Source organism: Echinops telfairi, unplaced genomic scaffold (genome assembly GCF_000313985.2).
Source record: "Echinops telfairi isolate 266 unplaced genomic scaffold, ASM31398v2 ScPeMD7_23;HRSCAF=83, whole genome shotgun sequence".
NCBI lineage: Eukaryota > Metazoa > Chordata > Mammalia > Afrosoricida > Tenrecidae > Echinops > Echinops telfairi.
The window spans coordinates 32893346-32906108 of NW_022103920.1; the positions used below are offsets into that span (position 1 = coordinate 32893346).

The 12763-nt window shown below is 39.1% G+C and overlaps 1 protein-coding gene across 1 annotated transcript in view; it reads left to right on the forward strand.

The window, feature by feature from the left end:
• The window catches only part of TMEM168 (transmembrane protein 168), a 36143-nt gene extending 30033 nt beyond the window's left edge, over positions 1–6110 (forward strand). The window contains exon 4 of the mRNA XM_004702578.2: positions 536–6110. Coding sequence (XP_004702635.1) covers positions 536–1083 — 548 coding nt within the window. The 3' untranslated portion in view covers positions 1084–6110. The remainder of the gene's footprint in view (positions 1–535) is intronic.
• The last annotated feature ends 6653 nt before the right edge of the window (positions 6111–12763 follow it).

A 12763-nucleotide genomic window follows, 5' to 3' on the forward strand; every position in this document is an offset into this window, starting at 1 on the left:
TCCTCTAGTTCCTAAATGTTTCCTCCCCACTCCCATTACCATGACTCGAATTCGACCTTGCAAGTCTGGCTAGACCAGAGGAGGTACACTGATACAGATAGGAACTGAAAATACAGGGAATCCAGGACGGATGAGCCCTACAGGACCAGTGGTGTGAGTGGCGAAACAGGGAGGCTAAAGGGAGAATGGGTAGGAAAGGGGGAACTGATTACAAGAAACTATATGTGACCTCCTCCCTGGGGGACAAGACAACCGAAAAGTGGGTGAAGGGAGACATCAGACAGGGCAAGATATGTAGAACTTTTTTTTTTGTAGAATGTACCCTTTTTATAGGACTATCAAGAATAATTGATATTTTTCTCCTGCAGTTGAAAGTATTTTTAAAAGGTCTTCTGGAGAGATGCTTTAAAAGAAAGGCCTCATTCTCTGTATTTATGCTTACATATTAAATTCCAAGAATTTAAAGATTTTAAGACGTGCTTAAAATAAGACTATTCTTAAACGATTGTTGTGCTGAATTTTCTCTCGTTTGCAGGCGGAGACATACTACGCCTTGACACTCTTCTGGAGTGGTGGCGAGAAAAGAACGGTTCCTTCTGCTCCCGGCTGATTGTCGTGCTAGATAGTGAGAATGCCACACCATGGGTCAAAGAAGTGAGAAAAATTAATGACCAGTATATTGCGGTGCAAGGAGCAGAGATGGCAAAGACAGTGGATATTGAAGAAGCTGACCCGCCACAGCTAGGTGACTTCACGAGAGACTGGGTAGAATATAACTGTAACCCCAACCATAGTATCTGCTGGACTGACAAAGGACGCACCGTGAGGGCGGTCTATGGCGTTTCCAAGCGGTGGAGTGACTACACTCTGCATTTGCCAACAGGAAGCGATGTGGCCAAGCACTGGATGTTACACTTTCCCCGGATCACATATCCCCTAGTGCATTTGGCAAATTGGTTGTGCGGCCTGAACCTTTTTTGGATCTGCAAGACTTGTTTTAGGTGCTTGAAAAGATTAAAAATGAGTTGGTTTCTTCCTACTGTGCTGGACACAGGACAAGGCTTTAAGCTCGTCAAATCATAATTTGGAGGCCCAAGTGGAATATTCCTGAGACTTCCTCCTATCGTTTATCACTCACTTGCCATTTTTTTATATGCTATATTCTTATTTGTGAAAACTACCCTACTTCTGTAGCACCTCTCACTCTCTTCTCAAGTAATTATGGTATCTGAAAGGTTTGGGGAATAAGCACTGCTTTATACTAAAAATGTTAGAAGTTTTAAATGCTGAATCTGTGTAAATGCAGAAAAGATGTTTAAAATGACAATGCACTTTGACACGTTTGCTTATGTTTCAGATTAGAAACAAAATAGTCCTTTATGTTCTGCACTGACCAATGAAGAATTACTATTGCCTTATATTTTTTGGCATACATTAGAAATGTAGAGGAGACAATTTGTGTACTATTTTGAGAAAAATCACCAGTTTGCTTACTGAAGATTCTATTTTGTGAACAGTGAGTTGAGTGCAACACCATTTGAAGAGCTACAGACCGTTTTCCTGAGAACGGGAGGGGGAATAAAACCAGGTTTCCCAGAAGGAATGCATGATCGTTTTATAGGCAACCACATTCGGGTGTCTTGCTTGTGAGATGTTACAAATACAGCAGGGAAGCCTGAATGATTTTGGTAGGTCAGGACTTTTTTTTTTAATGTAAGTAACTGTCCGGGGCTGAGCCTGTCCTCTGCGCCTTCATGCATTGCTGGGCCTCCAAAAGCACTGGCCATTTAGAGCCTTTCTCAGGGCGCTTCAGTATCTTCCTAAAGAAAAATGCTTCCAACTACAGAATCTTTCCAAATAAACATTCTGCCTTCTCAAAGAGTACTCTTAGAAAAGATATTTAGGGGCATCTCACGGACTCAGGCAATTTCAAGTATTCAGGAAGGATTTTGATCTTTAAGAGTTAAGCTCTTGTATCAAAATTATGTTTTCAAAATCTGTTAGTGAGAACATTTATTCTATTTAAGATCAAAGAATAGGAAACAAGTTGGTTTTTCCCTCTTGTACCTGTATTATGGTAAACAACAACAACCCAACCCCCCCCTCCCAAAAAAAAACAGCATTTGGTGTTAGCAATTTTAGTTAAGCAGAATGGTGTGGTTGTAATTTTTAAAACTTAACTCAGTGTTTTGTCTGATTAAAACTCCTAAGAAGTTATTCACCTTCTATTCCTTTTCTCCTTTGATGCTAGACTTTCACCTTTGAGAAATACATGCAGAATGGAATTAATTGGGGGAACATTCTAATCTTTGTTGTTCAAACAGTGTGACTTGTTACCATTGAAGCCATTTTTCCAGCCTCAGAGAGAGGTCGGCGAGCCTCCCCATTTCACACCTGGTCTCTTGAAAAGGACAGGTTCCTTAGGACGAGGCTGCTTAGCATCAGCGAACTCGCACACCACTATCTATGCAGCAGTGCTATAGTCTGATGAATCTTAGGTTTTGAATACGACTTTCCTAGATTTTTGAATAGAATTTTGGTAAATATCCATTGTGCATCTAAAGTGCAAATAATAGTTACTGAACATTTTAGTATATTAACAATGATATTCATTAAAAAATGCCTTTTTAAAAAAATGCCTTTGTTGTACAAAAAAAAAGGTTGATGCGTGCTGGCATGTAGAAAAGTTCCTGTGTTCTGGTTAAGTATTTATGTCAACATCATCCAAAGACACAAACTAGGGCAAAAGCTAAGTGTTAACATTATAATCTTACAGCTCCAAAGAGAGTTAAACTTCTATTAAGTAAAACCTCTTAAATTTCTTCCTAGGCCAATTTTGAGGAAATTAGCTTTAAAGGTATGCATACCCCTTTACTCTAAGAAAGCCAAATATAAAAGCAAAGTCTACATTCTTTATGAAGTAGTATTAACAAGTTGGTACTAAAAAATCACATTTCAAAAAGGTAGCATACAATTTTAGGTAACCTTTTATTACATATTTTCTGTGAACGTACAACCAAAACAGGTTCTTAGGCTAGAAATGTAACTTGAGTCAATTTATTAGCCAAGAAGTTACACAGTATCCATTTTGATGAACTGTATAAAAACTTAACATTTTTTAAACATTTTTCCCATCATGAGGATGGGAAAGCTCACTGGAGGAAGGTTTCTTAAAACTTCCCAATTAAAAAATGTTAGCAAAAGTAATTGATGGGGTGGAGAAGGGAAACTACTTTATCTAAAGAAGTGATTGGTTAATTTCACCTAAAGATTAAAAGTAGGTCTGATCATTGAAGTGACAAATTTTCCCATGGCTGTCATTTCACACGTCATATTTAGGAAGGAGTTATTTGGAGAGGACTTTTTTTTTTTAATTTATGCTTTCACTAAGAACTAAGTAACATGGAGAGATTTTCAACACAATGTTGGCTTAACTTATTTATTTATATGTTATTTTGCTAAAACCACGAATGCACTAACCCCTAAAAACACCTTTTGTGAAACGTATACCTACCCCATGAAGTAATAACTGAAGGAAACAATTTCTTTCCCTTATTACGACTTTTCAGTTACACCTTCACTTCGTTCAAAGTTTATTTTGCTCTGACTTAAACTCTTCCTCCCTGGCTTACTTGGGTTTATTTGTTGCATAGCTTGGTATTTGGCTATTCTTGATAAATACAGAATTCTATGGAAAAATACCTTTTTCAAAGGACAGTTTTTATGACCAGTGTTTTCATAAGTTGTACGCTTTTAAAAAGAATTAAAATGCATTTATACTTAATGCATTAGTGGATAGATTTTTGCTTTAAGATCTCCATTAGAATCTACTTGTAACTATGTATATCTTGTTTGTAACTTTTTGCTTAATATATTATGTTGCTGTTTGAGGTACTGTCTTATGGTATTCTTTCACATTTAGGGCTTAGTCTCTTTTTAAGTAATGTCCTACTTTACCTTTCCACAGGTGATGTGATAGTTAATGTATGTATCACAGAAGGAAATGGTTTACTATTAAGAATGTGAATAAGTATACTTGATACTAAATGCTCAAAGGAGTTATATCTGCAAGTACTTCTGAATGCCTCCTGTATGGTACGCTACTAGACATTTGGGGCCTAGGGTTACACATTTTATTACTTCTGGCTCATGATTACCCAGAAGAATGCCTTGCTGATATGTAGGAGGCATTTATTAATTATATTTGACTAAGTGAATAAATTTAGAATCCTGTAAAGTGAGAACAATTTGATTGTAGATTTTTCCATTTTCTTTACACTATTTGTTAAATAGATTGATGTCCTCATTAAGCATGCAATTTAACAAAGACAATTACCACTGTCAAAACACAAAACCATTGCCATCACATGACCTCCAACTCATAGCGACCCTGTGCAGGGTTTCCAGGACTGTAAATCTTTATGGAGCAGACAGCCTTGTGTTACTCTTACAGAGTGGCCAGTGTGTTTGAACCTTCACGGTTAGCAGCCAACTAACCGCCTAGCCCACAGCACCACCAGACTTCTTGACAGAACCAGTGCATGCAAAAACAGCACATCTCTTATTCGTAGTGAAAGAATTATAAAGTTCCATATTACAAAGCCAAATTAGTTGCCATTGAATCACTTCTCCCTCATACCAAACCTATAGGACAGAGTAGGACTGCCCCACCGTGGTCCCTAGACTGGAATCTGTAGGAGCTTGTGGCCAGGACTTCTGCAGAGCCGCTCATAGGCCTGAACCACCATGTGTGTTTCTGGTTAGCAACCACGTGCTTAACCATTGCGTTGCCAGGGTTCCTTATATCAGGATTGATTTGAGTGAAAATATAGCTGATGTTACCCTTTAAAAAAAAAAAAAAGGCTTTCTTTGGGTGAGTCTATAGATTGTCATTCTCATTCTGACCTTTATGTGATTCAGATCGAATCTTTCATTCATCTCCCCACTATTAGAAGCATCCAGATGGACTGGAGATTTTGCAAAAATAAAAATTATCTAAAAATGTCTGACTCATGAACAAAGGAGTTTAGCTACAAATTTCAGTGACAGCCAAACTGTGAAGTCAGATGACTAGACTCCTATGCCTACGTGGGTTAAGGACACGCTAATAAAGCTTGCATCTTACGTTCTGCTAGTCTCGTGTGTTCACCGGAGGTAATGGGAAAGTTTGAATCTGAGCTACTGAGTAGTATTGCTTTGGGTAATCGTTTTATTGATTTAAGAAGTTCTTATTTCTATTCATCAGGTAGTGGTATTACAAAGCTGATTAGTATAATTTACAATACACAATTTTTTTTAATGTCTAGGAAAGCCATTTTGCTTGATTAACAAAACAAAACAAAACACAAAATTCATCAAATTGACCCATCATCTTGTACGTTGCCCATGTAGTACTTTGGGTTATAAACCTAAGTAATTAGAAGAAATGCATAGTTTTGGCAAACTTTGGTTTCTTTGTTTTGGGGACCTGTTTATCCCAAATCATTTTTTTTTTTTAGCAGTGTGTCAGGGATGAGAGAGAAACGTGGCTTATCTTTGTACCAGCAATGTTTACTCCATCTTAAGTAAAAGTATTTTTATATTAAAATACATACCAATGTATTGAGTACTATGCAAAAATTGTGTTGATTTTTAATATAAACCACAAGAATTCACAGCAATTTTCATCTTGCAGTGAGTTATTTCTCTTTTCTTCTCACCCTAAAATGCTTCCGATCATTTGGACAAAGTTCGGTTATTAATGACGTGTCATGTGGTACCCTTTTAAAAAGTACATTTTATGGTTTGGAATGCAGAGAGCACAAATTTTCACTAAACACTCTTTATATGTATATGGAAGTATATTTGGGCACCATTTTAATGTGATTTTATAATGATATTTGTAGGTTCTTGGAAGTCCTTATACATACTGATTTCTCATTCTAAGAAACTGGGTGTCTGTTAAGGAACATAGGATGGGGATTTAATTTGTAATCCTCTATCCATAGACTTTCCTTTCTTCTGTACCTGACAGAGGTACTGTTCTTCCTGTCTGACACCTCTGGGTCCCTTTCTTCCTTTCCACACAAGACAGCTCGTTAATAACAATAAAAGTGGCAATGACGATCATATTGAGTGTTTACTATGTTCTATCTAGGCTCTGTGCTAAGAACTTCAATTGGATCATCACAACCACCTTTTAATAAGAGCCCTTCATGGAATAAGGCAGCAGGCAGTGAAAATAGGAACTTTCTTAAAGTTAAACAGCTGTGTGTAAGAAATTGGGTTCCCAACTGGGCTGATTCCAAATGTAGTCATGACCTTCCAATCAATTCCTTAACTTCGATGCTCCCACAGGCACTTTCCCTGAGGAACAGAGTATGAACGTCCTCAAGATTTTTCAGTAGTAAAGAAATTCCCCTTCAATCCCAAATGAGATCTTTACCTTTTTGGTTCAGTCTTCATCGGAGACTGAGCCCCTTTTCCTTGTGTTATTTGTAGGGCAGCGACGAGTGGGGATCTGCATGGTGGCACTGAAAAGTACGATTTCTCAGCTTCAGCGACACTCTGGGTTCTACCCACAGCTCTCCACCGGACATCCTGCTCAAATCACCAGTGACTTCCCTATTGTCAAATGGATATTGATTTGGTCTCCGGGATATTTATTAGCACCTACCTCCATTTTTCTCTCTTTCATTTCTGTCTTGCTCTTGGTTTTCAAACTCTTGGTCACCAAACTATTGGTTTCCCTGCTATTTCTCCAGACACGCCTGCCTTTGCTATTCCTTCTTTCTCCACTTCATTTGTTTCCTCATACCACACAATCCCCAGACTCTGCTCATTCCCTTATAAGCATTCAGCACCCTCCTCCACTCCCGAGCTTCCCGGGACATTCACTGGTTATTCTCAAATCTCCGTCTCTGGGCAGACATCTCTGGCTCTCCAGGTACAGGTGCTCAGTTACATACTGAGCAACTCCACGTGAGTGTTTTGCAGGCTCCTCAGACTTACAAGTCCTAGAGAGTGCCCCAATATTGTACCCTCCAGTGCCTTCAATCTTGACCGCCTCTTTCATATGTAACCAGTCATGTGTGAGACTAACCTCTTGCCAACTCAGATTCTAATATATAACAATCCTTTAACTCCATTCGCACTGCCTTTTATAGCCTCTTAACTGGTCCCTTTCTCCTGTCTCAACCCTAAGCTGATAATCATAACTTTGAACTGGATAACATGTTTCCTCTTACAGAATGTTTTGTTCAGATTATACATACATGTAACCTGAACATACACATCGAAAACAAATGTGCTAAACTCGGCCTGTAGTCCTGTGCACAGCTATTAGGCGAGTCCATGGACAGTTAATCATGCGGGGCTGGTGAGCATGTATAATGGCCACTCACCCTATATTTGCCCACATTATAGTCCACACTGCGTACACATGGCTTTTCTGCTTGGGCCGCCATTGAAGTCTATTTCTTATTAAAAGTCAAATTTTCATTTCTGAAATGATCCATACTAGAAAACAATTTAATTACATTAGAAGACATTGTAATTTGAAAATCCATCTCCAGCCAAGATTGGTGCTAAATAAAATCTAATGTATGCCAATGCATATCAAACCTCCTAATCAATTCTTTTTAATGACTGTCCAGGAAGAACCTGGAACTGGCTATTAGTCTTCACACAGCCACAGTTATCTTCTAGCCACAGTGCTTTTAAAAATATGTTCAATCCAGTTTTATACTCTCAGAAATGAAGATGATATCATCTGTTTACCACAAAATTAGAATTTTATCCAAACTGTTAAAAAGGAGGAATGTAGCTGCTTATTTTCTAGGTACATTCACTTTTCTTTCTTTTACCTTTGCACTTGCAAATGCCTTCAATGCTGAAGTGACTTCATTGCTGTCACAAGGCCCAAGACCATTACAAAAGAGCAAGTCAGAGAAAAAGAAAAATCACTAAAAACGATAAATGGTGGCACACAGACCCTTCAGCCCTGTTTCTAAGGGATAATCCCATGCGATAGATGAAAATTTAGCAGAAAACATGAACTGCCTCATTAACTTTATACCCAAGTTCTATCAGTGATTGATTTTTAATGTCTATGTTCATCCATGAGCTACTAGTATTCTTTATATACATTTTAAATTAAGCTTTTTAAGTTGAGCTAGTTGTATCATGAAGCTCACTGTATCATCTATATAAAGCATCTCAAAGGATAATTCACAAAGAAAGAACAGAAAGCGGACAAGCTACAGTATTGTTTTGTGATGCAAATGACTAATTATTAAGTGTCAAACGTGACAGCTCTAATTGCCACTCTATTTGAAATTGCCAATCTATCACAAAGCCTGCTTTTGAAAAATGCAGATAACACTGCTTTCTTTTATTGTATTTCCATACTATCTTTCAGCCAAGGTCCCTCCAAACACCAAGTGGGGCCATCTGCATCGCAATATATTTATGATTGATAGAGAGATAGAGATTTGGAAATTGCTGCATTGCAAACAAGCAAGTAACCGAGAGCAAAATACATTAGTTTTCAGTGTGGATTCTAGAAATGCCAATTTCAAAGATAACAGTGAACAATTCATTGAGCCTTATAGAGTTTCCTGGAATTATTCGTTCTTTTTTTAAATAGGAAATAATTTCCACAGACTGAATCTGTGAAGAGACAGTGGTCAGTATCATCAATCAGAACAAAGCCAGGGTTCAACTATGAAAAAGAGCAACTACTGCTCATATCAAGTACAAGTTGAAGCTGAAGAGAAGTAAAGCAAGTCCACGAGAGCCAAAGTACCATCCTGAGTATATCCTACCTGGATTTAGAGATCATCTCAAGAACAGATTTGACACATGAAACACTACTGACCAAAGACCCAGGTATCAAGGACATCTCATATATGGGCAAAGCAAAGTCACTAATGAGACAAGGAAGAAAGAAAACCAGAACATATCGTAGACGAGACTGAACTTGCCCTTGAATGCAATGTCGTTAAAGTGAACTGAAGAGAGGATGACTCAAAGGAGCTGAGTAGAAGGATTCAGAAAGTGGCTAGAAAATACCAAGTAACATAATGAAATATGCAAAGGCCTAGAGTTAGACTATCAAAAGGGAAGAATATGCTTGGGATTTCTTAAGCAGAAGAAAAAAATTTTGATGTCTCAAGTTGAGATATTTAAGTATTCTATGAGCAACATAGTGAACAATGCAGGACAGATATCAAGAAAATGGGAGGACTACACAGAATCACTGTGTCAAAATAATTTGTCGATGTTAAGAATTAGTATATGATCAAGAACCAATTGTATTGAAGGAAGAAGACCGAAAAATACCAAACCAAACTCAATGCCATTGAGTCCATGCTGACTCAGAGACTATAGGGCAGAGTAGAACTTCCCTGTGAGTTTCCCAGACTGCAATTCTGTATAGGTGTGGAAAGCACTAAAGATATTGGAGATAAGACTCTAGGGACTGATGGATTACCAACTTAAAAATTCAACAAATGGATACAATACTGAAAGTGTTTACTTATCTATGCCACGAAATATGGAAGACTTGGCCAACTGACTGGAGGAGAGCTATACTTGTACCCATTCCACCGACACGCACAAAAGGAAAGCATAAATTATCAAACAATCATTAATATCACACGTAAGTAAGACCTTGCTGAAGATAATTAACAACTAGTTTCACAGGGTCTGAGTCATATTGACACAGCTGCCAGAAATTCAAGCTGGATTCAGAAGGCTTCTTATAACAACAACCCTCATTGCTGATGTCAGAGGGAGTTTTGCTGAAATCAGGCAACACTGGAAAGATGCTGACTTGTGTTTTATTTATTGACTGTGCAAAGGTATTAGGCTATGTAGATCATAACAAATTATGGCTAGCATTGAGAAGAATGAGAATTCCAAAACACTACTGCTCATAGAAAAGCAGTACGTGCGGGACCAACAGGCAGCATTTGTTATGAGGCTGGAGCAGGACCGGCTGCTCTCTGCTCTTGTGTACAGAGGGTCTCCGTGAGGCAGAGTTCAGGGAGGTTGTACGGTTTACAATCAGGAAAGGTGCTTATCGGGTTGTACTCTTCCACCATATTTATTTCATTTGTATGCTGAGCAAATACTCTAAGAAGCTGGGTAAATAAAGAATGTGGCACCAGATTTGGAGGAAGACACATTAACTAAGTGCAATATAAAAATGACACACAAAACACCTACTGATGAAGTTACAAGGCTACAGGCTTCAGATTGAATTATACCTTAACAAAAGAAAACAGATTCTCACAGCTAGACCCATAGAAAACATCACGGCAAATGGAGAAAAGTTTGGAGTTGTCAAATATTTTATCTTCCTAGCATCCCTAATCAATACTCATAGAAATAGCTGTCAAACAACCAAATGATGGGAAAATCTGCTACCAAAGCCCTCTTTAAAGTGTCACACAGCAAAGATGTCACTTTGCAGACTAAGGTACACCTGACCCAAGCCATGGTATGTTTAATTGCCTCATATACCTTTGAAAGCTAGACAATGAATAAGGAAGATAAAAAAGAATTGCATTATGGTATTGGTGGAGAATATGCAAGGTACCATTAATTGCCAGAACGAACAAACAAACGTGTCCTGAGACAAGCAGAGCCAGAGTGCTCCTTAGAAGCCAGCGTGGTGAGACTTCACCTCATGTTCTTTGGCTATGTTAATAGTCCCTGGAGAGGAAAATTATGCTTGACGAAGCAGACTCAACAAAGGAAGCCCCTCAAGAGATGGATTCACCCACACACACACACACACACACACACACACACACACACACACACACGTGGCTGAAATAATGGGCTCAAACAACACCTGTGAGGCTGGTGCAGGACCAGGTGGGTCTTCGTGTTGTTCTGTACACAGGGTCTCTGTGAGTCAGAACCATCTCATTAGCATTTTAAGGACATCATGACTTTTTTTTTTAAGGCAAATGTGGAAAGTAAGACTTTAAAGATGGTTTTATAAACCTATTTATACTCAGTAGTGGGGCAAATCCATTAATGCTAATTTTGCCTTTCCTGGCATTAGGACTAAGTTAACCATGATTAGTCGATTTGAGAGATGATTTTGAATGTATAAGAGGATAGTTGACATTAGCTAGTACAGCCAGCTTGTTGTGAGTATGGTAATAATTTCTTTTAGAAAAATTATTAACAGACTAGTCCCAAGGAGGGAGCCTTGTGCTACTGACTGCAAGGTCACCAGTTCAAACCCACTAGCTGCTCCAACTCTTCCAAGATGCTATTCTGCTCCACATTTCCCCCACTCCTCCCTTGAATACATTCCCTCATGTCACTGGTTTTTTGGGATTTCCCTTTAATATCCCACAGAGACTCATGAAACTTAGGAAATGTCTCAGATGCTGGTGGGTGTTGTTCAGCACCAAATCCAAAGGTGAGGTGGAAGGAAGCTAAATACAGGGGACAGAGCCAGAAGCCACAAACGTCTACAAGTTTCAGCAGGTCTTCTTACTTATACCAAAGCTCACTCAGGAAATAGGGCTAAGGCTTTCCAGGTGAGCTGATGTGTGTCAGAACTGGGCCATGTTACCAGTTATGTTAGTCCAGTTGATGAGAGAAACAAATCCAGAGACACTCAGATGTGTGTAAGAGGGAGCTTTGTATCAAAGAGCAAATGTATATTGAAAAACATCCCAGCCAAGATCAAGTCCATAATATGTCTGGTACTAGTCCATAAATTCCTCTCAGGTTTGCACAGCACATGCAAGGATGCCAAATGCAGGAAGATCATAGGCCGGTAGGGGAAAGTCTTGTGGATCCAGTGGCGGTGGAGGCACCTCAGTGCTGGTGTGGGTCTCCATGTGGCTCCTTCAGCTCTCTGAGTGTTTACTTCACAGGAGGGTGAAGCAGAGAGGGTGTGGGGTCCACCTCCAGAGAGAGAGAGAGGAAGTTTCCAGAATGCTCATGAGGTCATTCCCACCAGGAGGCATCATCAGACTGTGACCTGATTGACAGGCTAAACGCTACCCCTTCACTCTTATCAAGTTGATGTGAAATTATGTAACTACCACACCAGTATATATATATACCAATATATATATATATATTCCAAAGTATAGTATATATATATATATATATATATATTCCATGGTATAGTAAGGGGGCACTGAAAAAGTAGATGACCCTCAATGAGAAGGACGCACACCAGGGCTGCAATGAACTGTGAGGATGGTGCGGGACCAGGCAATGATTACGAGGGTCACCATGAATCTGAGTCCACTTGACGACACCTAACAACAGCCACTGAGGTGGAGTGGTTACATGTTGGGCTGCTAACCTCAAGGTCAGCAGTTTGAAAGGTCACCAGCCATTCTGCAGGAGAAATAGAGGGCTCTCTCCTGTAAAGAGTAAAGCCACAGGCTTGGAAACTCACAGGGAGCAGTTCTACCTTGTCCTCTGGGGTCGTTGTGCGTTGGCATCTACTAGATAGCAAGCAGTGAGTTTGTGTTTTAGTTAACAACAGCCACTATGAGGGAGAAAGATGCAGCTCCCATAAAAAAATACAGCCTTGGAAACCCCATGGGCCATTCTACCTTGAAACCCTTTGCTTTTAAGCCATTAAACCCATTGCTTTAAGTCAAAGTTGATGGCAGTCGGGGCAGAGTGCTCATAGATTATCTAATAAAAAGTTTTGTTTAAAACCTTTGGACCACCAATGGCAACTGTGTTAGTCTGGGTAGACTAGAGACACAAATCCAGGGACACTCATATGTGT